We start from the raw sequence: 27,831 nt of genomic DNA on the forward strand, positions 1-27,831 counted from the left end.
CTCCACGGCCCACCGAACCATCTCCCATACTCTCTGTTTTGCTTGTCGGTTGTGTTTTGCCTCCTAGAACGTAAGCTTCGTGGGACCTGCTGACGGGGGTGTCGTCCCCGAGTGACCCAGTGTGATCCACAGTAGCTGGCACGGGGCGGTGGGGGGGGGGGGGCACAGAGTATCTGTTGAGTGAATGAAGCAGAGACAGGGGGTGCAGCCAGGGAGTGAGATCCCGGTGGGTGACATGATTACCAGTTTATTTTTAGACTTCGTTATTTTCTCCCAACTGAACCGTGGGAGGAGAGAGACTGTGAAGACAAACCGTTTTCAAGCAGGACTGTCTTCTGAGTATCTGTCACTGGCTTCTAGCTGCCTCTTTATCAAAAGCCTTGTTTTTGCAAGCCAATCTCTAAATGATCAAGTAAGATTAAAAAAAAAAAGACCTCTTCAGTGCTCAAAAATAAAAAGGCAGAAAATAGACTTTATTCTAAAAGAGATTTTTCAAAGACGTTTTTAAACAGAAGGCCAAGTTTATGTTACTACCTCAAATTGTTTTCCACAATTTCTCAATCTCTTCTCCGACGCTGGCCCTCCAGCCAAGCTTTTGCGGGGGGTGTTCGGTGCACAAGAACCTGGCCTCGCTCTAACTCCTGCAGGGGCTTTTCAGCCTGGCTCCCTCAGTCAGGCTGGGGCTCGCCCTGATGCCCACACGCCCACCATGAGCTCTGCTGTGGTCGGAGGCTTACAGAAGCCCACCCGGCCACTAGAGTCCGTCGGGCCACCTTTAAGAACAAACAAAATGGCATGCCGGAGAGCTAAGCTTCCCCGAGACCAGCTGCTCGGGTCAGTAATAGGGATCCCTCTCACTGGTGCTTGGCCTGATGAGGACAGCCATCCCGTGGTGAATGCAGCAGGTCTCACCCTCAGCCGGAGAGGGGCCCTGAGTCCCGGGACTTCCCTTCCGTTCTTGCTAAGGGCACTGACAGAGAGCATCACGCGTCACCAAGGGCCCGGATCCTCTCTGACCCCCAGCAAGAGCCCTGCCGGGGGCCTCTGCCAAGCAGTCCCAGTGGTTCTGAGGCCGGGTTCCGGGCTCAAGCGGGTCAGGGAGGGGCTTCAGACGAAAGACTTGGCCAGAGTCACCATGTGATCCACACCACACGCCACATCCACGGGCTCCCCAGGCATGGTCACCTGCAAAACAAGACCCAGCACAGCGTGAGGGGACATGGTTTGGAGGAGGCCCAACCTGGGCCTGAGCCTGGCTCTGCCTCTTGGTGGGTGACTTAACCTCCCCCAGAAATGGGGATGCTTCCACCCAGCCGGCAGGGCAGTTCCAATGAGCACGCAAACAGTCACCCCAGCATCCCACCCAGCCAATGGCAGACATGACTCTTCCTACCCACCCATTGGAGAGGCTGCTGGAGTCTGCAGCTCCCCCAGAGGCTACTCCCCCCTGTGCACGACCCCGCCAGAGGTCAACACCTGCTCCCAAGGCAGGAGCTCAGTGACCTTTCCTCGGGGTCACCCCCAGGGCTGCCTGGAACGCAAGAAACCCCTGCTCTGGGAAGGAGGCCCCCGGCCGGCACCTTCAGCCGCGTGCGCCATCAGCCTCAGCTCCGGGCCGGCTGTTTCCCGAACGATGTGCACCCTCGAGGAGGGAGGTCTACTGTGTCGCAGAGGGGGCCACAGGCCCTGCGGGCAGTCCTGCCAACAGCGCCCACCCATGGGAGCAGCCCTAAGGCCGATGTAGAGGCTCCGGCCGGCCTTTAAAATGACTCTCGCTGCCAAACAGGCTGGCCCTGGAGACGGCCGCCCCAGCCGGCCCCGGGTGTGCCCACGACACCAGGACTTCCACGTCCCCAGAGCCCGGCCGGTTCTCCAGAGGAGGGGTGCTTGTCTTCCTCTGGTTAGACTATTACTATCGTTATTTTCAATAGGTAAGACCCTCTCATGGCTACATCAATTAAAAGATATTAAATCCCTTTTTTTCTTCTGATTTTATTTTTAAGTAATCTCTACACCCACCGTGGGGCTCGAACTCACAGCCCCGAGATCAAGAGTCACGCGCTCCGCCCACTGAGCCGGGCAGGCGCCCTGGTATTAGGTACCTTTTAACCCCCCCACCGTCGGCATCTGCCCCTGTATTCCCACCTTCCCTCTGAACTGGAAACCCCTTCTAACTGGTTTCCGCTGTCCCTCCCGAGGTTCCTGACGCAAGCACCAGCAGCACAGGCGAGAACCGTGTTTCTCAGAGGGCAGCTTGTAAGTCACTGATCCTGCCGGGCCAAGCACTCGGACCCTTTCAGGATGCTGACACTGCTGTTCAGTCCGTGCAGATCCCAACTCGGCCACCCTCCCCTGGTGGCCCTGCTCTGCCAGGCAGCGGGAGAGCTGGAACGGGCATCTGTCACAGCCTGTGGACGTAGTGAGCGGGCCGGGGGGGGGGCCTCATCCAGACGGTCTGGCCTGAACACCACAGACGGCGGCGGTGACCCCAGACCCCGGGGCCTGCAGCGCGGGGAGACAAGTCCGTTAAGGGCTCTGGGCCACCGGGCAAATGGATGCTGGCGAGCGAGCCGTGCTGCCTGCCCCTCCGTCCCTAAACCAATGTGCTTAGCGACGCCTATCACAGAAATCGCTGAACAAACGCGCAGCAGTGGCCCCCGGTTCCTCGCCAAGGCCTGGAGGTGCAGGAAGCGTTCCAGGCTGGCCACGGAAGCAGCAGGAAACGCACTGCTCTGTGGTGACGGGCCCAGGTGAACTCCTAGCAACCTCCCCAGGCCATTAGAGCGCGCGATCTTGACCTTCCTGGGGAGACTGCTGCCCGCGGCGCTCCCCAGGCCCCACGCTGCGGCACTTAGGCACCCCTGTCCTCGTCCCCGAGTGCTCTGGCCATGAGAGCCCCAGCAGAGTAACCACCTGGCCCTGGTTGGCGGGCTGGGAGGATGGTCGCGGCCGAGCCTGGCCTCGGAGCTCGCTCGGCCCCCGCGGTCCCCGCTCCCCCCGGCACGCGGGCTCTCGGTCTCTGACGGTCTCTGAACGGAGTCCAAGGCGACACTGCGCTCGGCCATGGGTGCGACGCATCCTCGTCCGGGTGAAATGAAGTGTCTCTTCTAAACCAATTTACGCTCGCTACATTCTTGCAGAGGGAAACAGTTCCAAAAACCACACCACGACCAGCTTGAAGAATTCTTTACACACTCTTACAAGTTTGAGCGGCATCAGGAATGTCCCTCTTCATGACGGCAAGGTCTTAAACGCCCCCAGGAGAAAGGTGGGGGGCTGAGAAGGAGCCCTGAACTGGCTGGCTCCCTGACTTGGCTGCATCTGCAAGTTCCTTCACGGCCCCGACACATCTGCTCCCCGAGACACCCCGCCTGGGGCCCGGGGCCGTGTGGGAAGGGGCCGGGCAGCCAGAGGGCCTGCCAGCCCGTGCGCCCCAACCCAAGCCGGTCCGACCCGAGGGCGTGCGGCGAGGGGCTGCAGAGTCTGCACGCAGAGCCCCAAGTTCACATCGCAGCCCCACCTGCCACGTGGCCGTGAGACAGCGCAGCCCCGCCGATGCCTGAGGTCAGCGACCACAGCTGCAGGCCGGGGGGCGGGGGGGCACTTCGCAGGCTGTCCTGAGGATGGAAGGAAAGCAAGGCGCCCAGCACACAGGACAGCACTGCTGACCCTCAGACAGGGGTGGGTGATGGGGGAAGGCCATTCAAACGCTTGCCCCGGGGGCCTGATCCGGCAGTGCCGCCAGGTAGGTCGGAGGGGGCCGCTGTATAGACCTGGGGGGCATGTCCCCGCCTCCTCCCCACCACTTGGGGACCTGATTCTCCAGCTCCGGGCCCTCGCAGGGGAGGGCACCATGGTGAAGTGTCAAGTCAGACACACCGGAGTCTGACTCTGGGCCCTGCCTCTTACGGGATGAGTGGCCTTGAAGAGCTCACTGACCCACCGAGCTCTGTGTCAGTGTGCGGCAGGATAACCTCCAGGAAAGCTTCTGGAAGGAGAGGTTTGAGTCGGGGCGGGGGGTGGGGGTGCAGGTGTCACTCGCTGGGCCTTCAGACCTTCAAAGCAGCCCGGGCTCTGGGGCTCTGGGAAGAACTAGTTAGTGCCATTGTAAGAGCTACAAATAGGGCTTTACTCTTTTTGTCCCCCTTCTTGGAATACTTTTAGAGTGATGTAACAGTTCTCCCACCAAAGATTAATAAGAAAATACAAATTTTTAAAGAATAAAAATCACCTGTCGTTAAAAAAAAAAGAGTGCAAAAGAATAGAATGGACTAAGATCCCACTACCCAATATGAGACGAATCTGATCTTTAAGGAATCCAACCCCGCTGATCCCAAACCCGGTTCGGGCCACCACCATCCCCCAGAGCCCAGGCTGACAGCTCCGGGCCCCCAGAGCACGGCAAGGGCCAGGTCCTCAGCACCACGCTGGAAGGTGCTCTCCTCGGCTGGTCCTCCCAACCCCACAAGCACGGAGGGCTCAGCCAGTGTGCCAAGGGGAGCAGCTGTCAGGGACACGGCCTGGGGTGTCCCCTCCCTGACAGCAGGGGCACAGGGAGCGACATTCCCAGAGGGCCACTTGGCGAGTAAGGAGTCCGCGGAGGGGGGCTCTGGTCTGAACAGCAAGTGGCCTCGGCACCCGGGTGGTTCCGGCCCCACAGCAGGCACCAACCCCCGGCCATTTGGACAGGACAGTGCGATCAGATTCCAAATCTTATTGCATGGGTGATCTTCACTGTAATGTGGGGGAAAGGGAAGCAGGTGGGGAGCCCCCCACACCCGGCACAGCGGTCGTGCATCCAAAACCCAGCCGCTCTGCCGCTCGCCAAGCTTCTCCTCGGCGAGAAGTGAGGAACTACCACGACAGCGAGCGGGGTCTCCACACCATCAACGCTCGCATCACCTGCCCTGCCCCCCATTGTCCACCAAGCGGCCGCCCATTCCTCGCCTGTAAGGGGGATCCCGGGCTGGGGACTAGCGAGCGAGCACCAACCAGCCTGCGCCCAACCCCGGTGCACAACCATTTCTTTCCAGCAAACAGAAAGCCCCCCATTCTGACCTGTTTTCTTAGAGACGGCGCCTCCAGTTTTTATAAAGGGGTCAGGGCCTACCGAGGTCACTAGGAACCAGGACAGCCCACGGCCAAGGGAAACAACGCCCCAAATATGGAGGCCTTGAAACGTCTTACAGCGAGTTTTTGACAGACAAATCCTGATTTTATTTAAGTTATACACTGCTTTTGCATTTTCACATGAGGTTTTAAAAAAATGCTTTACACGATTTCAAAACACGCTATTAAAAACCAACCTTCAAAGAAGATACTTAAGCACGTGCATGCACATGCCTCTCGACGCAGAGACTACGTCTGGAAGGAAACATAAGAAACCAGTACCAGTGGCTGCCTCCGGGACAAGAGATAAGAGACTTATTTTTCATAATACGTCTTGTACCATGTACATATGTTCCGTTTGCAAAAATATGAAGAGCTTTTTGTTTTGTTTTGTTTTAGGAGAACTTATAAACAATACTAAGATAAACTACAATTTAGGAAAGAACCTTTTTCCCCTTTAATTTTTAAATGAGCCTTTTTTTGTATAATTGCATCCTCTCCCTAAGGAAAGCTTTTATTTTTTTACTTTGGTGGCTGTGGTAAGGCACTCTAAATATTAAACATCCTGCTCTCTTTTTTTTTATTTATTCTTATGTTAATCCCCATACACTACATCATTAGTTTTAGATGAAGTGTTCCATGATTCATTGTTTGTGCATAACACCCAGTGCTCCATGCAGAATGTGCCCTCCTCAATACCCATCACCAGGCTAACCCATCCTCCCACCCCCCTCCCCTCTAGAACCCTCAGTTTGTTTTTCAGAGTCCATCGTCTCTCATGGTTCGTCTACCCCTCTGATTTCCCCCCCTTCATTCTTCTCCTCCTGCTACCTTCTTCTTCTTTTTTTTTTTTCTTAACATAGATTGCATTATTTGTTTCAGAGGTACAGATCTGAGATTCAATAGCCTTGCACAATTCACAGTGCTTACCAGAGCACATACCCTCCCCAGTGTCTATCACCCAGTCACCCCATCCTTCCCACCCCACCCCCCACTCCAGCAACCCTCAGTTTGTTTCCTGAGATTAAGAATTCCTCCTATCAGTGAGGTCATATGATACATATCTTTCTCTGTTTGACTTATTTCACTCAACATAATACCCCATCCTGCTCTCTTTTCACTTCGCTGTAAAACATTCCTCCACACAGGCCTCTGTAAACAGCTCCTGGCACACCAACTTCATCATTTCCAATCTCTCCCTCTCAGGGCCTCACGGCGCCCGGCCTGCATATGGCCTGCTCCTCTCTGGGACGCTGGCGTGCCTCTGTTTCCCCACTCCACGTGCCCACGGACAGCCTGTAACAAGGCTTCTTCCAGGGCTCTGAGGGACTGGAACCCTCAGCCAGGCTGCTCCCCGCTCCGGCAGGCTGCTCGCTCAGCAGGCCCCGGGACAGAGCTAAGGGCAGTGAGCCATGAGCTGGGCGCCTGCTCGGGCTCCTCACCATGACGGGGCCTCCCCTGAAGCCGCAGGGCAGGAGGGGGCAGCCAGGACCAGAGAGGGGGAGCCGTTCCCAGAGCCCTGGCGCTGGCCCAGCTGCACACTGGTGGAGCCCCGCGCAGCGGGTGCGCCCTCAAGCCCGCCCTGCACAGCCTTACCCTCCACGGGAAATACTGGTCTTCCAGGCGACCGATGCCCAGGCACCCTCGGATGTTCTTGCCCCACACAAACAGCTCTCCTTTGTCTGCAAAGAAAGGAAAATGGTAGTTTGGTTGGGGCTAGACCAAGAGCAGGTCTCCAGGAGGAGGGTCATGAGAACAGGCCTTCTAGAACCAGGAACCAACAGGGCCCTCTGTTCAATTTCAATTTCTACCCGGCCTTAATGCTTTCCTTTGAATGGATGCACGCTGCGTCCGTCACGCGGGGGACTGGTGCAGGCGCGGTGCTCTGGGGCCAGGCGGCTCCACACACAGCCCGCTCTGCTCGCCCCTTCTGCACACCCCCTCCTCAAAGCCTGACAGCTGAGCCCCTCTCGAGCCCAGGTCACACCCTGACCGGGTGAGAAGCAGGACGATCTGTCATTCCTTGTCTGCTTTCCGTATCCTGGGACCATTGGGTCAAGAGATACAGTGACCAGCGCCTCTGTGGGCCAGGTCTTCATCCATGTGCCAGGAGCTGGGACAGGGCAGCGACTGAACACGCACGGTCCCTGTCCTCATGGGGCTGTGGCGAGTCACAGAGCAAGACCCAGACACGTGAGCAAACCTCACTGTAAAAATGGATGTTTACAAATTGTAAAAAGTGCCACAAGGGAGGAGGACAGCCCAGCAGACTGAAGGCAGGGGGGGGCCCTGGGAATGCCAACCTGCAGGACGGGCCCCCAGCCCTGGCAGGGCACCACCCACAGCCCCTTTGTTATGAGCAGTCTCAGCCCTCTGATCTCACCATCCTCCTCGGTCCTCCCCCCTCAGATTTTATCTGTTCGACAGAACAATTCAGTCTGCCCCCCCCCCCCGGCAAAAAAACGTGAGCAGACCTCAGGGTAAACCGACCGACGCCAACCCCCAGCTGGCAGGATGCAAATGCTGGGCCCACAGACGGGGCAGAAACCCCAGCTCTGGCACTCCCCCTTCTAAGGGGCAGTAACCAGCACGTGGAGGGTGGCCACCGGGTCCTGGGGAAAATCAATGGGACCCACAGCAGCCACAAGGCATGACAGCAAACAGAAAACAGTCCACCGCAGTCGAACACTTCGTATGGATTTCCAAAAATGTGACTCTGCGCAGAGTTTAAGCCCAGAAATATCCTGGAAAATAGATCTTTGTTGCCTCCAGAATTCGGCCATACGGATTCTCATTGGCTCAAGCAAAACAGCTTCAAAAAACTCCTCTGACTCAGAACGACCCAAACTCAACATCCCAGCCCAGCTGTTTCAAAAGAAAACAATTACTTCCCATGAAATGAGAAGATTTTCTAATCGCAAGGAAACCGCGAATTTACTTGAGAATCACAACGTGAAATGAATTTAGTTCAATCTGACTGTTAAGTCAGCGACAGAGCGGCAAACCGAACCAGCAATGCTCACCGAGGTGGAGTAAGACACAGTGGACACGCCAGCCAGATGCCCGCGAGTCACGGGATATTTGATGGCTTTGTAATCTGGCAACGCTTTGCGAAAACCTCCATCGTGGCCTCTGATCCTTCTGGAGGACTTGGGCAGACTGGCCTCTGAGAAACCACAGGATGGGCTTCCAGACCCGCCTCCTGCCGTCCCACACATCACCTCCTGGTTACCCACCATGGATTCGCCAGACCCCTCTGCGGCCGTCTGCTGGTACCCCTCTCCTACCACCGACTGGCGCCCTCTTGAGGAAACTCGCTTTACCGTTAGCCTGACCACAAGCCAAATGAACCAAAAACACAGGACTCCAGGATGAAGAGAAGATGCACATCACAGGACCTCAAGGCCAAGCAACTCGTGGCTTAGCCGCTCTCTGGAAGGGTCCACACAGAGAAGGGAGAGTGCAGCGCGAGGCTGCGGCTGCACCTGACACAGCTAAGCTCTGCCAGCCCCCAGGGTCGCTCGGGCTTGGCCACTTACTGGTCAGGGCAGCAAAGTGGCTGAGGCCACATCGGATGAGGGAAACGTGGACTTCCGGGTTGAACTCCGTCAGGCCGAAGAGAGTGGGCGGGATCACCTCGGGAAGCGCACTTTCCACAAGGTTCGGTCCTTTCCCAAGAATTCCGTAGCCCCAGACGAAAACCTGTCCTTCTCCTGTGTTAGAGCAAACACAGTGGTCAGTCAGGCGAACCAAGCACAGCCCGCCCTCACTGGAAATTCAGACCGCACCACCAAGATCCACTGTATCCATGCGGATGGGTTTTTTTTTCCCCCCTCCTTGCTTGGCAAGAACACATGGACAGAGATCTAAAATCATGTTTCTTGGGCGCCTGGGTGGCTCAGTTGGTTAAGCGACTGCCTTCGGCTCAGGTCATGATCCTGGAGTCCCGGGATCGAGTCCCGCATCGGGCTCCCTGCTCAGCAGGGAGTCTGCTTCACCCTCTGACCCTCCTCCCTCTCATGCTCTCTGTCTCTCATTCTCTCTCTCTCAAATAAATAAATAAAATCTTTAAAAAATAAAAATAAAAAAAATAAAATCATGTTTCTTCTCTCCTCTTTCCAATTCTCGCCTGTGGTGGACGTCTAGCCAGCTAACCCATCTCAGGACACAAACTTCCCACATCCGGAGCGTAACCGGGACGGGCCCGGGTCATCTGTCACCCAACAGCCGGGCGAGCACAGGGGAGGCTCAGAAGGACGATTTTTCCCAAACAGATGTTCTGCGTTTCACACCGATTGTGAGAGCAAGCCAAGTACACAACCAACCTCTGGCCAGATTCCTAAAAGTCTCAGAAATGAGTATTTTGGTCATAGGTTTAATGCTCCTCAGCGGTGCCAGACATGTAGTCCCAGGGCCATGGGCCTCGGTATCCACACCCGACGGCCCTTCTCCTCTCTGCCCTTCTCTCTTTTCTTCTGGCACAGCCTCCCTGGGGAAGGCAGGGCTGAGTCTCTGGCCCAGGCGAAGGGAGAGGCAGGAGCAGATCCCAGAGGTCTGCTATTATTACAGAGGTTGGAAGGACTCGACCCGGTCACCGTCTATTTGTCTACATCTGAATCATGGCTACTATCCTTCTGTCAAGAACGTCACCCTCACCGTCTATGAAACTGAGCCCAGTCTAACCAGGCCTTCCCACAGCCACGCTCCCTTCCCTCCCTCAGGCTGAGGGCTGCAGCCAAGACTCCGGTGGCCCCTGAGCCGTGCCCCACCCAACCCACCTAGATAGAGCTCCCCGACAAAGTGCCCGCAGGAGGGTCTCACCATTTAACACGGCACATCCTGTACCACCACACGCGGCCTGCTTCACCTTCCCCACTCCTGAGAAGGGCAAGCACCGGGGGACGTTCACCTGAATCCAAACCAGAGCCACACTGTTAGGAAGACAAACCAGCGAGAACTCGGAAATGCTCTGTCTCGTGTGCAAAGTAGAGAAGTCCCAGTTCGCTGACTCAATCTATAAGTATTTCCTGAACGTCCAAGACACACTAAAGATCTAACCAGGTGCTGGGATTCAACAGGGAGGAAGTGACTTGGTCCCTCTCTCAGAGCGGAGTCCAGTGGAAAAGGTAAGAGGCCAGCCAAAATTAACCCCAAATTAATTTGCACTGAATGCAATGAAGTAGAGTCCAGGGTCTCAGAGAGTGAATGTCGGGGAACCTGATCTAGTTTGCGGGGAGGAGCATCAGGGAAGGACCTGGAAGGCTTCATTTTATCCTGGGACCTCAAGGATGAGCAGGGGTGACCAGGCAAGGGGAGAGAGGGCATGTCCAGGAGTGGAGCTGGCCCGTGCGTGGGGCAAGGGGTGAGCGGGCCGCCTTCAGGGGGCCTGAACAAGGTCAGAGAGGCTGAAGTGGAAGCCTGAGGGGAGATATAGAGCCCAGGTCGGCAGGAGGTCGTGGGCCCCGGTAAGGAATTAGTTTTTCTCCTGAGCACAATGGGGAGCCAGCAGGGGTACTAAGAAGAGGAGGATTTCCAGAGGCCACGTGAGGGGACCTAGGACACAGTGGAAGACTGGGGTGTGGGTGATGCACAAGTCATTGTGCCCAGAGACAGCCGAGTGGAAATGTCTGGGGATATAGACGTGTGGACCCCCGAAGAGTAGTCTGGGTGGAGAGCGGGAAGTCCACACGGGGAGTCTGCAGGTGGAGGCCGCATGGGTCGGGTAGAAGGACAGACAGGGAGGGACCAGTGGAGAAGGAGAGGTTGGAGCTGCGGGGAAGAAGGCCCAGCAGATGGAGGAGGGCTCCTGAGAGGGCGGGAGGAGACGGGACCCGGGACGTAGGGAGGAGAATCGCGTCACAGGGGAGGCCTGGAGGGTAGAGGACTCAGAGTGGGAAACTGAGGGCACTCGTATCTGATAGCATATGTTTTCTCTATGAATCGGGCCAGATCTGCTGCCGAGAACGAGACACACGAGGGTCAAGGGTTTGCAGAATGAAGTGTGGCCAACTCAGCTTTCCAGCGGGATTTGGTCTTGGTGCCTCTACTGAGGAATAAATCTGGAGACCCCTGGATTCCTGACCCACAGAAACTGTGAGACAATAAATGTGTGTTGGGTGCAATCACGAAGTGCTGGGGTCATCTGTTATGCAGGGGTAACAGTGCCATGACCCCGGATCTGTCCGCCACAGGAAGGCTGTGGGGGACAGGTTCTCAGGACTTGGGAGCAGGAAGAGCAACAATTTTCCTGAACATGTTATTTGTTTATCTTATAGAAACAATGAATCATTTAAATGGGCGTGTTTTCTTCTCTGCTTTGGCTTAACTGGGAAGCTCAGAACCGTATCTGCCACAGCTTCTAGCCACCGGGCCGGACCACAGGGAATGCTTCTCCTCATCCTGTTCACTGACCTTTAGTTTCCCTCTGGGCTGATCTCTTTATTAATACATATTTAAGGGGCGCCTGGGTGATGCGGTCAGTTAAGCGACCGACTCTCGGTTTCAGCTCAGGTCGTGATCTCAGGGTCTTGGGATCGAGCCCCGTGTCAGGCTCCGTGCACAGCAGGGAGTCTGCTTGAGATTCTCTCTCTCTTTCCCCCTCTGCCCCCCACCCACTCTCTTGCCCTCTCAAATGAATAAATCTTTAAAAAATACATATTTAAAACCTTCTGTATGTTGTCAGAAATTTGATAGTATTAAGGAATAAAGTGTATTTTTTAATTAGTCCTTATCTTTTAGAGAGACATATGTAAACTTTTATGGATAAAATATGACATCTGGGGGTGCCTGAGTGGTTCAGTCGTTAAGCATCTGCCGTTGGCTGAGGTCATGACCCCAGGGTCATGGGCTCGAGCCCCACATCAGGCTCCCTGCTTGGTAGAAAGCCTGCTTCTCCCTCTCCCACTCCCCCTGCTTGTGTTCCCTCTTTATCTCTGTCAAATAAATAAATAAAATCTTTAAAGAAAAAAAAAAAATATGACGTCTGGGATTTACTGCAAAATAATCCAGGGCAGGGGCACCTGGGTGGCTCAGTCAGTTAAGCGACCGACTCTCAGTTTCAGCTCAGGTCGTGATCTCAGGGTCTTGGGGTCGAACCCCCGTGTCAGGCTCCGTGCATAGCAAGGAATCTGCTTGAGATTCCCTCTCTCCCTCTCCCTCCTCGTGTTCTCTCTAAAATAAATAAATAAATCTTTAAAAAAATACATATTTAAAACCCTCTGTATATGTCAGAAGTTTAATAGTATTAAGGAATAAAGTATATTTTTTAAATAGTCCTGATCTTTTAGAGAGACATATAGAAACTTTTATGGATAAAATATGATGTCTGGGATTTACTGCAAAATAATCCAGGGCAGAGGCACCTGGGTGGCTCAGTCGGTTGAGGTCCGACTCTTGGTTTCAGCTCAGATCGTGATCTCAGGGTCTTGGGATCGAGCCCCACGTCAGGCTCCACACTCCACGAGGAGCCTGCTTGAGATTTTCTCTCTCTCCCTGTCTCCTGCCCACCCTCTTGCACATGCTCTCTCTCTCTCTAAAAAAAAAAAATCCAGGGCAGAGAAGCAGATAGCAACAAAAACTGGCCATTAGGGGTATAGGGTTGTTTTTTTGGGGGGAAGGAGGGTAAAGAAAATGTTCTGGAATTAGATGGCTGCACAACTCAAGACTACACTAAAAACCACTAAATTCTACACTTGAAAATGGTGAATTGTGTCTCGGGTTTCTGAGTGGGGGTGGGGTTTGGTTTTGTCTGTTCTTTTAAATAGGCCCTTAGTTGAGAACTGTTGAACGCAGGTGAGAGATACATGGAGATTCATCATGCAGTGAGCTCTACTTTTTGTTTTTACCTGTGACTCCCCTTCATGCTTAAACCCTGCTGTACTGTACGGAGGCTGGCTCCCTTCGGTGAGAAGGCGGGGGCGGTGGGGACAGGCCACAGGCAGCGGTTCCTGAAGTCCTGTGCGTGTCCTGCTGCCTGGGGGGCGGGGGGGGGGGCACGTGCACACTTGTGACCTGCACGCTCTGTGTGGCAGGTATATACACGGCAACAGGAAGCGCATGGGGACACCATGGGAGCTCCTACCCCTTTCAGACTGGGACGGGGCGCACAGGCGCACCCAACAGCCTGCTCTAAGGACTACCGCATTGGAGGCTGGATAACCATGGCTTTGACCCCCAGCTTTCGTTCCAGACTCTGAGAAGCTGGCCAGGAAGAGGCGGTCTTACAGGTGATCGGGCCTAAACTGCACATCCCACGTCACACTTCGCTGAAGAGGCTTTTGTTTTCTTTAAAGATTTATTTATTTGAGAAAGAGAGCGAGCACGGGCACACGCACACAAGCAGGAAAGGGGCAGGGGGCGAGGGAAAGAATCTCCAGCAGACTCCCGACAGAGCACGGGGCCCATGACCCTGAGATCAGGACATGAGCTGCAATCAAGAGTCGGACACCCAACCAACCGAGCCGCCCAGGCGCCCCTGAAGAACCTCATAAACGCCCGTAACCCTCTGTAATTCCAAACCTCCCAGGCGGCGCTGTGAGCGACCGTACCTGTGTGGAGTCGGTGACGGCGGCCAGCTGCAGGTACTCCGAGTTCCCCCAACCGAAGAGGCCGCCCTCAGCAGACACGGCCAGGCAGCAATCGCCGTGTGTGGCCACCTGCACGACATGCACTCCAGCCAGGTCCCCGGCCAGCTTGGTGGGCACGCTGGTGATACGGTAGTGACCCAGACCTGCCACGACAGCCAAGCATTACTCCTAGCTACTGACTCTGCGAACAGACACTTCCACCGGCTTCCTACGTGCCGAGCACAGTGTCAAACACTTTACAAGGAGCAGCTCGGCAAGGCTGATCTGGTCCTCTGCGCGCGCTACGGCTTCCTTCTCCACGCTCTCTCAGAGGAGGAACGAACAGAAGAGTGAGCGTTTATTTTTAAAACCCTGGAGGCTTTCTAAGTCTGATTCAAGTTAGAAACGTTGACGAGACAGAACAGCATGACACAATGAGGCCTGGGGACCCTATGAGAATACACACATGGAATGCTGCAACAAGTGATCTCCAACGCACTGTCATTGGGCTTACCAGAGAATAAAGGAAATCACTCAGAGCCCATCCCACCCCCCACAACACCCCCCAAAATAACAGTAAGCCGAAACTAGCTCACTGGCGTGGTAGACAGTGAACAGGGGAAAAGGCAGGGTGGGCCAGAGGCTATCGGGACACATGTCACCATCCGCATGTGACAGAAGGGGAGCCCCGGACAGGAGACCAGGGCAGATCGCACACCCCCGACTCCCTGCTTTAAACCAGGCTTCCGCAATGGGACCCGGGGCAACGTCAGACTCGAAGCACCCCTTAGCAACAGGCAAAAGCCAACCTGAACCCCCTCTGGAGGAAAGCATCTCCATTTAGGCCCTTCCAGTTTCCGCAAGTTCAATTCAACGAAATAGGAGCCCACGGTCAAAAGTTACTCAACACACAAGGAAAGACGCCCCTGTGAGTCAGAGTAAACCAAACCAACAAAATAAAAAAAAGAACTGGGGGCAATGTTTAAAGAAACAAAAGCAGGAATAAGAGACTACCGAAAATGGCCAGGTAAATCTGAAAAGGAAGCAATAAGCAATGAAAAAAATACAGTTAAAATTCAAAACTGAAGCGGATGGACAAAAAGGCAAGCCCCACTCTGGGAAAAAACACGTGTGACACTAGAATCACAAAAAATACAGGGACAGGATAAAAAATGCCTAAAAATCAACAGGAAAAAGATAAATAAGTCAGCAAATGGGCAAAGAACAGAGTGCATGTTTCGGAAGACAGAAAATAAGCCAGGCCTGTGAACTTATAAAAAGATGGTCACTCTCAGGGACGCCTGGGTGGCTCAGTCGGTTAAGCGTCTGCCTTGGGCTCAGGTCATGATCCCAGGGTCCTGGGACTAAGTCCCGCATCGGGCTCCCCACTCAGCAGTGAGCCTGCTTCTCCCGCTGCCTGCCCCTCCCCCCCGCTTGTGCGCTCTCTCTCTCTCTCTCTCTCTAACAAATAAATAAAATCTTAAAAAAAAAAGTTTGGTTTGTTGTTTTTGGTTTTGTTTTGTTTTGTTTTTCTTAATAACTCAAATTGGGAAGGATTACAAAAGAAAGGAACAGGATACTGAGATAGAATCTGCAAGGGAGGAGGACAATCATTTTAGGAAGGATGGCCCAGAAAGACTTCCCGGAAGAGATGGACACCCAAGATGAGGCCTAACGGATGAAAAGGAGAGTGAAGACAGGCATTCCAGGCAAGGTCGGCTTGTGTCAAGGCCCTCTGGCTATAAGAGGAGGCCGGCTCCAGGAAGTGACTGCAGGGGGCCTGCACGGCTGGACGCCAAGCCCAGCAAGGAAGGGCAGGGAGGCCACAGGAAGTGTCACCTGTGATAGCTAGTTTCTGGAATGGCACTGGGAAACTGTCAACCATGGTCATCTCCAGCAAGTGGGGCTTTCACTTTTCACCCTACAGCTCACAGCTCTCTAGTGCACCATCCCCGGGGGGAAGGGCCCACTACCTGTTTGCCCGTCAGCGCCCCAGCCACAAGAGTAGACTTCTCCTTTGTCTGTCAGGAACAGGCTATGGTCCTGGCCACAAACCACCTGTCAGACAAACAGCGGTGAGGCTAAAGAGAAATCCTTGGAAGCCCAGTGTCCTGGTCGATCGATGGATCCAAAGCTCCCCACATTCCCTACCACTCCTGAGCGGCGAGCCAGCCGGGCCCAACAGGCTGCCCCGCACGGCCTCCACATCTTATTCTTGCTCAGTCCCCTCCTCCATAAGCCTCACTCCTCCCCGTTCCCCTCCTCAGCCTCCCTAGTGGCCTCCGATCTTTGTCACTAGCTCCCCATCTTCCCTTCCAAGCTCTCAGGCTGCCGCCTCCTTCTACCATAACACCTTTCCTACCACCCAGCCCTGGTCTATCTGATACACGCCTCTGCCATCTCCCACGATGCCTTCTCCCCCTCCCACTCCACCCCTGGGAGACTTAACAATTCTCCTTCTGTGCTCTCAGGGCCCTTCCTGTAAGCATCCGCTTATGTATTTAAGTATTTATTGTAAGTACTGACCATGTGCCAGGCTCTGCACCGAGCAAGATATGGACAGCCTGGGACACACACAGCTAGCTTAACCTGTGCCACCCCCTTAGAGTGTTAGCCCCCCAAACCTTATTAAACTCTGTACCCCCATAACCTAGTGGAAACCAATACCCTCCTGACCTACAGGAGGCAGGCAATAATTTTTACTAAAATAGTTTATTAATTGAGATAATTGCCCTAACCAATTTGCCATCATCCCACCCCCCCCCACCTTTCACCCCTGCAAAGGCACCCCCAAGGGCTAGATGAGTGGCTCTCAGCATGTGCCTCTTACCTGGACCACCTGCCCATCGAAGTCCTGCATTCTGTTGACTTTGTGACTTTCGCTGAAGCCAGGAGCAATTTAGGGAGAAGCAAGAGATATGGTCAAGGTAAAAGCACTGTGTAGTTCTGCCCCCGCCCATCACCCCTAACTGACGGACCCCACATGCACACAGTTAACTGTTAGGGAAACTCTCAAAGTCAAATATAGGGCAGAGGTAGGCCTAGGCATGAGAGCAAAACAAAACAACAACCCTTTGGTGATTTTTTTTTTTTTAAATAGGCTCCATGCCCAATGTGGGGCTCAAACTCACAACCCCAAGATCAAGAGTCGCATGCTCTACGGACTGAGCCAACCAGGTGCCCCCCCCACCGCCTTGGGTGATTTCTTTTTTTTAAGATTTTATTTATTTATTTGTCAGAGAGACAGAGAGAGAGTGCACAAGCAGGGGGAGCGGCAGAGGGAGAAGCAGGTTCCCACTGAGCAGGGAGCCCGATGTAGGCCTTGATCCCAGGACCCTGGGATCATGACCTGAGCCAAAGGCAGATGCTTAACAGACCGAGCCATCCAGGTGTCCCCCACCTTTGGTGATTTTAATATGCTGTCAGAGGTGAGACTTGTATTTAGACCCAACAGCATAATGTGAGGAAGGAGAGGGGAATTTTTAAAGACCAAAATAAATAAGGGTCTGGCTCAATGGGTAGAGCGTGTGACTCTTGATTTCGGGGCTGAGTCTGAGCCGCACGTTGGGTGTAGAGATTACTTAAAAATAAAATCTTGGGGAAAAAAAAAAGACTGAAATAAATAAGAATGGAACAGAGAATTTTTAAAGTTAATCAAATTGGTAAAAATAAAAAACTAATTCAAAAGAAGTTCTACACACCATAATCAACACCCGACCTCCCTCCCTTCCACCAAGCTACCATATGGAGCTCAACCCGCAATGGAACAATACCCTCCACAGCTTTCCAGTGACTTCTCACCGCCCCTCTCAAGCAGGGGGAAGAGTGCCATTTCCTGCTCTGTGGGTCTATCACTTAGTAACCACACAAGAAATGTTAAATGCTTAACACGATTTGGGGAAGTCCTTTGGGGAACTCACCTGTAAATTTCATTTTCGACCACGTTTCTTCCGCACTGCCCGTAAGAATTGTTTCCCATGCTGAAGACTGAAGAGTAACACCACCAGTGAAATCAGCTCTGCAGGTTCATGGGATCCCAGAATGTGAGGCCTTGCAAGGGGGTCTCAGAAGTGGTCTTAGTCCAACCACTCACCCTAAGCGCCCGGTTTCCCTGACACCCCCAGCCTTTGCAGACACACCCACAGGCGTGCTGGGGCCTGGCCCTGCAGCAACAGCCTGGGCCACCTTGACGGTCCCCTCTGCCTTCCCCTGCAGGTCCTTGTTCCACCTCTCACAAATGCCACGTTCCAAGCCAAGCACCCCCTGGGGAAGGCCCCAGCACCCCCACTCCCTGGACCTGTCACCAGAGGGCAAGTTGCCCTCCATGCCAAAGGTACTCTCTTTTTTTTTTTTTTTAAAGATTTTATTTATTTATTTGACAGAGAGAGACACAGCGAGAGAGGGAACGCAAGCAGGGGCAGAGGGAGAGGGAGAAGCAGCTTCCCGCCGAGCAGGGAGCCCGACGCAGGGCTCGATCCCAGGACCCTGGGATCATGACCCGAGCCGAAGGCAGACGCTTAACGACTGAGCCACCCAGGCGCCCTGCCAAAGCTGCTCTTGAAAGAGTTCCTGAACACCACCTTTGCCTTTTCCCACAAAGCACACTTAGCCAGAAAATGAAATTGGAAACATTTAGTCAAGAGGGCCTTTCCCTGGAAACAATCACTCTTCGGGAGAGTCCGTGTTATGTGGACTCTGAAAGCCCAACAGCTGAAAAAGTGCTAGCAAACAGGCTCCTTTCACAACACAAAACACCGTCTACACGCACAGCCCGGCTCAGTGACTTCACGGCAAAGCAAGTGGGTGGGAGGCCTTGCTAAGGCGACCTGGTGCGCACTGTCACATTTATAAATACCTGAGGTTTTCGAAGAATCGCAGAGAGCAGAGAACATAAAAGAGCTGGCAGGATCTGCCCAATGTGGTGATCTTGAGCCATCCTCCTGATTTGCTCGGGAAATGCCAGGAGCCTCGCTAACTACATGTGGTTCCATCAAACGAACCAGCTTCAAGCCAAGGCCAAGGGGTCCCCCCCACCCTCCGTGAACCTGGAACAGGCCAACTCACCTCCTTCACGGTCTGTCAGGATGAGAGAGTGGGCTCTGCCACAGGAGACCTGCAGCACCTGGGTCTCCTGAGGTCTGTCCAGAGGCAGTGGGACGGGCGAGGGCTCCAGAACATACTCGTATCCCCTGGCTGAAAGAACGCTCAGGTTCACGGCGCGTCACACAGACGGAGAGTCACAGCATCATGCTGTCCGACCCCCACACCGCCCCACAGTCACAGATCAGAGTGACTCATCAAGGCACATAAGCTAGTGGCAGAGCTAAGACGAGAGCCCCAGGCCCCAGGTCCGGACCCGCTGCACCCCACTGGCTCCAATGAGCCTTCCCGTGTCAATTAACACCATTTGCATCTAAGGAGAATGAAGGCATTTTCCTCCTGTAAGACCCACTAACCGGTAACGATACCGCTTGTATTAAAAAGTGGGGAAAAGGGCGCCTGGGTGGCTCAGTTGGTTAAGCGACTGCCTTCGGCTCAGGTCATGATCCTGGAGTCCCGGGATCGAGTCCCGCATCGGGCTCCCTGCTCGGCAGGGAGTCTGCTTCTCCCTCTGACCCTCCCCCCTCTCATGCTCTCTCTCTCTCTAATAAATAAATAAAATCTTTAAAAAAAAAAAAAAAGTGGGGAAAAGAATATGTAGAAGCATCTGCTTGCATACACATTACATCTCTCCAGAAGGAGAAACTGGAAACTGTTAACACAGGTTGTCTTCAGGGAGAAAAACTGTGCGGCTGGGAGGACAGAGGCAGAAAGCAGCCTTTTCACCATATACTCTACTGCACCTGTAGGATTCTGAAGTATGCAAATAAGCTCTCTAGTCAAAAAAGAAAATTTTAGGGGCACCTGGCTGGCTCGGTCGGTAGAGCATGAGACTCTTGATCTCAGGCTCGTGAGCTCGAGCCCCATGTTGAATATAGAGATTACTTTGAAAATAAAATAAAATCTTTAAAATTAAACTTTTCTTAATGAATTTGTTAATTAATTACAGTAAGCTCTACACCCAACGTGGGGCTCAAACTCATGACCCTGAGATCCTGGAGTTGCACACTCTACCAACCGAGCCACCCAAGCGCCCCTGAAAATTTTGATTTTTAAGTAAGGGGAAAGTTTCTTAGAAGTCACTCTACAGACAGTGTTAGCGTACACATCTCCTGTTACTATCTGCATAGACCCCTAAGGGCCTGGGAAGCAGTAAATATGTATCACTTAAGGGGAACCTGGCTGTAAATACAGCTATCAGGAGCTTAAACAGAACCACAGCAAACTCCAGACTGGAGAATTCTATAGGATAAACAGTGTGATTTTTTTTTTTTTTTTTTTAGTTTTTTAAAGATTTTATCTTTAAGTAATCTCTACACCCACTGTAGGGCTCGAACCCACAACCCCGAAATCAAGAGTCGCACACTTCACCAACTGAACCAGCCAGGCGTCCCTCTTCTCTTTTCTTCCCTTTTTTTTTTTTTTAAAAAAAAGTAAGCCTTTATTTCTTTGTTTCACAAATACAGTTGGCTGAGTTGGTTGCCAATATAATTTTTTCAGTAAATAAGCTTCAAAAAAAAAAGATTAAATAGACTTAAAAGACTTTTAAAAGTCTTAGCAACTGGGGTGCCTGGCTGGCCCAGTCGGTAGAGCATGGGACTCTTGATCTCAGGGTCCTGAGTTCAAACCCCACGTTGGGTGCGGAACCTACTTTAAAAAAAATAAAAAATAAAGGGGTGCCTTGGTGGCTCAGTCATTGGGCGTCTGCCTTCGGCTCAGGTCACGATCCCAGAGTCCTGGGATCGAGCCCCGCATCGGGTTCCCTGCTCCACAGGAGGCCTGCTTCTCCCTCTCCCATTCCCCCTGCTTGTGTTCCCTCTCTCACTGTGTCTCTCTCTGTCAAATAAAATCTTAAAAAATAATAATAATAAATAAATAAAATAAAAATAAAAATTTTATCAACTGATTGCAACGTCTCGACCTTATCTGGATACTGATTCAAACGAATTTTTAAAAAATAAAATAAAAATCTAGGGCACCTGGGTGGCTCAGTTGGTTATGCAACTGCCTTCGGCTAAGGTCATGATCCCAGGATCCTGGGATCAAGTCCCGCGTTGGGCTCCCTGCTCGGCAGGGAGTCTGCTTTTCCCTCTGACCCTCCTCCCCCTCATGCTCTCTGTCTCTCATTCTCTCTCTCTCAAAAAAATAAAAATCTTAAAAAAAAGTAAAATTAAATAAAAATAAAATAAAATAAAAATCTAATGAAATTTATGAGATAACTGACAATTTGACCACTGACTGGATATTGGGTAACATAGAGGGATTATATTGTTCATTATTTTTAGGTGTGAAATGATGTTGCATTTACTTTTTTTTTAAGGTCCTTATTTTTTTTTTTAATTTTCTTTATTTATTTGAGAGAGAAAGAGCACAAGTAGGCAGAGTGGCAGGCAGAGGGAGAGGGAGAAGCAGGCTCCCTACGGAGCAGAGAGCCTGATGCAGACTTGATCCCAGGACCCTGGGGCCATGACCTGAGCCAAAGGCAGACGCTTAACCAACTGAGCCACCCAGGCGCCCCAAGGTCCTTATTTTTTTTTTTAGATACGTACTGAAATATTTACTAATGAAATTAATAATGCTGGGAGTTGCTTAAAATTATTGAGGGGAAGGTACAGGAAATGAACAAAACCAAACTGGCTGAGTTGGTAACTGACACTGGCATGCCTTACACGACTCTGTCCATTTCTGTGTATGCCTAAACATCCTCCCAATGAAAGGTATAACAAATGCAATGTGGCATCTTAGAGCTAAGAGACTTCAGTACTGACTTATAAAAGAATTTTGAGAGCTTGTTTGGAGGTTCTCGCAGGGGAGCACAGCTACTCGTATACGCTTGACTGAAGAACGGTCCTCCTCTATAGGGCAAGGTCAGCAGAAAATACACACTGATCAAAACTGTGCAAAAATGTATTTGCATATGAATAAGGAAACAAGAAAAAAAATGAAAAGGTTTATCCAGACAGTAAAGATACTGTCCAGTACAGCCATCCCCCCTTATCCATGTGGGATACATTCCAAGATCCCCAATGGATGCCTGAAACTACAGATAGGACCAAACCCCATATACACTACATTTTTTCTTTTGCATATCTATCTATGATAAAGTTTAATTTATAAATCAGGCGAGGTGCCTGGGTGGCTTGGACAGTTAAGCATCCAACTCTTGATTTCAGTTTGGGTTATGATCTCAGAGTCCTGGGATCGTGCCCCACATCAGGCTCCATGCTCAGTGCGGAGTCTGCTTTGGGGTTTTCTCTCTCCCTCTCTCTCCGCGCGCACACACACACACACACACACACACTCTCCCTCTCTCTCAAACAAATAAATAAATAACATCTTTAAAAAAAAGTTTATAAGTCAGGCACAATAAGAGAAACATTTTTACTTATCAGCAAAGGCTCTTTTGCCTAAAGGTTTAGTGTTATTACCAAAGAGGCTGACAAACAATCTATTCCAGATGGTCCCAAATAACATCCATGTAAGACTCCATCTCTTCTGTTCTGCTAGTCTGGTTTATGTCACCATATTCTTGAAAACAAAAGGGAACTCCTTCATACCAATCACAGCACAGAGAAGCCAACATCAGCACACTCACTTTTATCTTTGCGGCTCCTCTGAAATCCAAGCTGGGAATCTTTGTTGAGCCCCATACCCCAAACTTTAGTCACATCCTTAGTTTTAGAGGATAGCAGTGTGAATCCATAGCCACAGGCAACAGATGAAATCTGAAAAAGAGTTCCCATAAAGCATGAATTGATTTGTGATATCAAGTTTTCTCCGCAATAAATGACAGGCTGTTTGCCCAATCAAAGAACACATAGTATTGGGGCACCTGGGTGGCTCAGTCAGTTAAGCATCTGCTTTTGGCTCAGGTCATGATCCCAGGATCCTGGGATCGAGCCCTGCGTCAGGCTCCCTGCTCAGCAAGGAGTCTGCTTCTCCCTCTCTCTCTCTTCCCCTCTCCCCACTTGTGTGTGTGCATGCGCACACTGTCTCTCTCTCTCTCTCCCCCTCAAATAAATAAAATCTTAAAAAAAAAAAAAAAACAACATTTCAGGGATGGAGAAATCAAAGGCAAATAAACCGAGAAAAGTTTATTTGTAAAAGACTGCTAGAACTTCAGGTAACAGGGAGGGGAGCCTGGCTGGCTCAGTCGGAAGAGCTTGCAACTCTTAATCTCGGGGTTGTGAGTTTGAGCCCCACGTTGTATGTAGAGACTACTTAAATAAATAAAACTTAAAAAAAAAGGGGGGGGGAAGAAGAAGAAACAAGAACTTCAGGCAACAACAGCAGGAATCTGCAGACTTCCCGTCTGGGGTGCTCCATCAACTCCAACTCAGTCAGCACATATGTTTTTTGTGGGGTTTTGGGGTTTGTTTTTTTTTTTTCTTTTTAAGATTTTATTTATTTATTTGTCAGAGAGAGAGAGAGAGCACAAGCAGGGGAAGCAGCAGACAGAGGGAGAAACAGGCTTCCCAAGGAGCAGGGACTCGATCCCAGGACTCTGACATCATGACCTGAGCCGAAGGCAGACGCTTAAACAACTGGGCCACCCAAGCGTCCCAAGCACATATGTTTTAAAACGGCAGGGTTGACCATGAAAACCATCAACTTTGTTGCCACTTACTTTGGGGTAGAAGGTGAAAACTCATGCCCATAGTGAACTCAGTAGGAAACAAACAAGGAAAATCCACAACTTGGCCAGTCTGAGGTTATAATCCTGACCAGGGCAAGAGGAGAGGCAGACCAGGCAGCAGTGTAACGGAAAGCTCCTAGAAGTAAAATTGCCACAGAAGGCTCTGCACACATCCACGGCTGATTGGGGAACTCTGTGAGTGAACACGGGAGACCTGAGGACCCAGCACCAAGTAAAGCTGAAGGAGACTTGAGAACAGCGTGATCTTTGAATGTGGTCCCCAACCTTTACACAGAATCAAAGGTAGAAAGCAGAAACCTTACAAGCTTAAACCCAAATCACTGGCTGACCATAAAGGTATGCAGACAGAGGGCAACACTCAAGAAGCCAAGCTAAGGAAAGGGAGCGGGGGCGGGGGGGGGGGGAACGACACAAACCAATAACTTGAACAAAGGTATCAGTGGCCATGCACAGCATGGAAGTCTGATTCTATACGTGAAGTCCACAAAAGTTACTAAAAAAAAAAAAAAGAAAAGAAAAAACCAACAAACAAAAAAACCTCAAGGGAAAAATATGATTCCAAAACTATAAAATATCACCAAAAAGTCCAGTTTTCAACCAAAAAGTACAAGACATGCAAAGAAACAAGAAAGTGTGACCTACACTGAAGGGACAAAAGCAGCCAACAGAAACTGACATTAAGTGGACCCAGATGTCGGATTTATTAAAGACTTCAATAAACTATTGTTCAAAGAATATTTTTTTTAAAGATTTTATTTATTTATTTGACAGAGAGATACACAGTGAGAGCAGGAACACAAGCAGGGGGAGCGGGAGAGGGAGAAGCAGGCTTCCTGCAGAGCAGGGAGCCCGATGCAGGGCTTGATCCCAGGGTCTGGGGATTGAGTCCCGAGTTGGGCTCCCTGCTCAGCTGGGAGCCTGCTCCTCCCTCTGCCTGCCACTCCCCCTGCTTGTGCTCGCTCTCTGACAAATAAATAAAATCTTCAAAAATAAATAAATAAAATAAAATAAATAAAAAATAAAGCTATGTTTAAAAAACTCAAAGAAGGAATGCCTGGCTGGCTCAGTCCGTAGAGCATGCAATTCTTGATCTCAGGGTTGTGAGTTCGAGCCCCACGTTGGGGGTAGAGATTACTCAATATAAATAATTAATAAAATCTTTAAAATATAAAATTTATAGAGACCTAAAGGAAAATATGACGACAATGTCTTCACAACTATGGAATTTGAATACAGAAATAAAAACATTAAAAAGCTAAATGGAATTTCTAGAGTTGTAAAATACAGTAACCAAAATAAAGAATTCACTAACAGGCTCAGAAGCAAATTTGAGATGACAGAAGAAAGAAGCAGTTAACCTGAAGAAATATCAACTGAGATTATTCATTCTGAAGATCATGATAAAAAAAAAAGAACAGTGACTCAGAGACCTATGACCTATGAGACAACATCAAGTGTATCAACATCTATGTAATGAGAACCCCCGGAGGGCAAGAGAGAAAGGACAGAAAAAAATGCTTAAAATAATGACAGAAAACTTACCAAATTTTATGAAAAACATAAATCTACAGATCAAAGTTACTCAACAAGTCACAGTTAAACTGTTAACAAGTCTATCGCCATACCAGCCTGAAGGCGCCGGATCTCGTCTATCTCGGAAGGAGAAAAATCTTGAAAGTATCAAAAGAAAATGGACTCATCAAGGACAAGAGAACAACAATAAGATTAATAGCTAAGTTCTTACCAGAAACAAGGGAGACCAGAAACCAGAATGACATATTCAAAGTGCTGAAAAGATAAAAACTGTCCACCAAGAATTAATTCTGTAAGCAGCGAGGCGCCTGGGTGGCTCTGTCGTTAAGCGTCTGCCTTCGGCTCAGGTCATGATCCCAGGGTCCTGGGATCGAGCCCCGCATCGGGCTCCCTGCTCAGCCAGGTGCCTGCTTCTCCCTCTCCCACTCCCCCTGCTTGTGTTCCTTCTCTCGCTGTGCCTCTCTGTCTGTCAAAATAAATAAAATCTTAAAAAAAAAAAATTTATAATTCTGTAAGCAGCAAAGCTATCCTTAAATAAAGACCTTCCCAGGGGCACCTGGGTGGCTCAGTCAGTTAAGCGGCTGCCTTCGGCTCAGGTCATGATCCCAGGGTCCTGGGATCAAGCCCCGCATCGGGCTCCCTGCTCCCTCTGCCTGCCTCTCTGCCTACTTGTTCTCTCTCTCTGTCAAATAAATAAATAAAATCTTAAAAAAAAAAAAAAAAAGAAAAGAAATAAAGACCTTCCCAAACAAAGAATTCAGCAAACCTGCCTTGACAAGTACTGAAGGAGTCCTTCAAGCTGAAAGGAAATGACAGGAAATGGTAACAAAAAAAGAAAAAAAAATCAGAAGAAATGAAGAGCACCAGCTAAAGTAATTATAAAGGTAACTAGAAAACACTGCATGAATATCTTTTGTCTTTTTGTCTCTTAAATGATTCAAAAGATAACTGCATAAAATAATAACTATAAAGTTGTATTACTGGGCTTAAAATGTAAATATATATCACAATAACCCCACAAGGGAGAGAGGAGGAACTGGAGCTTTGTTGGAACAAAGTTGCTATAGTTTGTTTTTGTTTTTGTTTCCAGAATTAAGTCACTAATAACCTAACACTGTGCTAAATTAAGATACATATTGTAATCCCAAGAAAAACCTCAAATATAGGGCAAAACACCCAACAAAGGAATTTAAAAGGTACCCCAAAATACCTATTTAACACAAAAGAAGGCAGCAAAGGACGAACAGAGAAACCAAAGACCTAAAGAAATAAATAGCAAGATGGCAGATGTGATCCAACCATATCAGTAATGACATTAAAAGGACATGGATTGGGGCGCCTGGGTGGCTCAGTCGTTAAGCGTCTGCCTTCGGCTCAGGTCATGATCCCAGGGTCCTGGGATCGAGCCCTGCATCGGGCTCCCTGCTCAGTGGGAAGCCTGCTTCTCCCTCTCCCACTCCCCCTGCTTGTGTTCCCTCTCTCGCTGTGTCTCTCTCTGTCAAATAAATAAATAAAATCTAAAAAAAAAAAAAAAGGACATGGATTGAGTGATATCAGTGAAAATGGTGGAGCTAAGAGAACACTGGCCAACGTCAGAATCATTTTTTTCAGAACTCTGGAAATCAACCAAAGACCTTAAAACAATCTAGGGAATGTTTACTCGAGAAAAGCAGCTGAGTCTCAGTAAGAACAGCAAGCTTTGCAGCATTTCAACTTGACCTATTCCCATCCACCTCTGCTCAGCTCTGCAGTAGCTCTGAAAGGCAACAGCTCACAACCACAGTGAAAACGGGCAGTCTAGCAGCCACTGGAAGAGGCAGAAAGGGTGCGGAGGAACTTCAAAGCTCCATTCCCAGAGCATTCTCATCTGATCTGTCTGGTGGTTCCCTGGAAGACCCCATGCACAAGGCTCTATTTATTTGACCTGACCCAGATACCACGCAGGGCAAACAGCCTTTTTCCCCCAGGGATATTTGCTGAAAACAATCAGCAGCTAACGATGAACACTGCAGCTGCCTGAGGTGGTGGACAGCAGTTGGAGCAAATAATAGGTCCACCAAGAAGTTACTAACTTGACCTGACATCATCTCCGCCCAGACAACAGCAGAATACACATCCCTTTCAAGCACACATGGAACATTGTCCAGAGAAGACCATATGCTGGCCTATAAGACAAAGTCTCAATACATTTAAAAGGGCTGAAATTAAAGAAAGTATATTCTGTAACCACAACGAAATTAAACTGCGACTGTGGTGATAACCCCCGACTCCGGGGGTGACGTGCGAATGACGCCTGTCTGGGCCGACAGGGGCACGTTTCGGCCACTCGTTAAATGCGAGCAGCGCCCTAACGCCCTCCCCTCCCGGGCCTGCAGCCCGCTCGAGGGTCCTCCTCCCCGACATTGGACCACCCAGCCTCCCAACTTCTCGCAGAGGGCCTCGGGGAGCAGTGGCGGAGGCCGGAGGGTGCGACGGAGGGACAGAGCCCCGGCCCGCACCTTCTGGTCCAGCTCCAGGCGGTAGGGCACGGGCTGGATCCTGCGGGGCGGCCGCGAGCCGGCGCGGTGCTTGGGCCCAGCGCTGGGCAGCACGAAGGTGGGCACGCCCAGCGCCCCGGAGAAGCTGAAGCCCCACACGAAGATGCGGTCGGCACGGGCAGCCCGCTCGCCCACGTACTGGAACACGGGTGCGTCCGCCTCGCGCAAGCTCCGCGAGCGCCCGGCCGCCGTCCGGTGCCCTCGCCCCGGCCTCAGCCCTGGGCCCGGCCCGCTCAGCTGCCGCCCCAGCCGAGCCCCGGCCGCCAGCGCCGCCAGCGCCATCCTCCGCTCCACGCCTCAGCGCCTCCTGGACGCCGCCATCTTGGGTGAC

The 27,831-nt window shown here is 51.2% G+C and overlaps 1 protein-coding gene across 2 annotated transcripts; it reads right to left on the reverse strand.

The window, feature by feature from the left end:
* Positions 1-151: 151 nt before the first annotated feature.
* On the reverse strand, positions 152-27,831 carry RCC1L (RCC1 like). 2 transcript variants are annotated; one of them, XM_021700421.2, is made up of 11 exons: positions 27,462-27,831; positions 22,369-22,498; positions 18,738-18,866; positions 17,594-17,660; positions 16,504-16,555; positions 15,647-15,731; positions 13,656-13,837; positions 9,931-10,018; positions 8,649-8,822; positions 6,706-6,791; positions 152-1,185 (listed from the first exon to the last, which is right to left on the reverse strand). In XM_021700421.2, the coding sequence occupies exons 1-11, from the start codon at positions 27,780-27,782 to the stop codon at positions 1,108-1,110; spliced, it is 1,392 nt and encodes a 463-aa protein (XP_021556096.1). In that variant the 5' UTR covers positions 27,783-27,831; the 3' UTR covers positions 152-1,107. The 2 variants fall into 2 exon arrangements, with proteins under 2 accessions (XP_021556096.1, XP_044771065.1); XM_044915130.1 differs by lacking the exon at positions 27,462-27,831 and adding an exon at positions 25,175-25,201 and having other exon boundaries at positions 155-1,185.

The sequence above is a fragment of the Neomonachus schauinslandi genome, chromosome 5 (genome assembly GCF_002201575.2).
Source record: "Neomonachus schauinslandi chromosome 5, ASM220157v2, whole genome shotgun sequence".
Taxonomy (NCBI): Eukaryota; Metazoa; Chordata; class Mammalia; order Carnivora; family Phocidae; genus Neomonachus; species Neomonachus schauinslandi.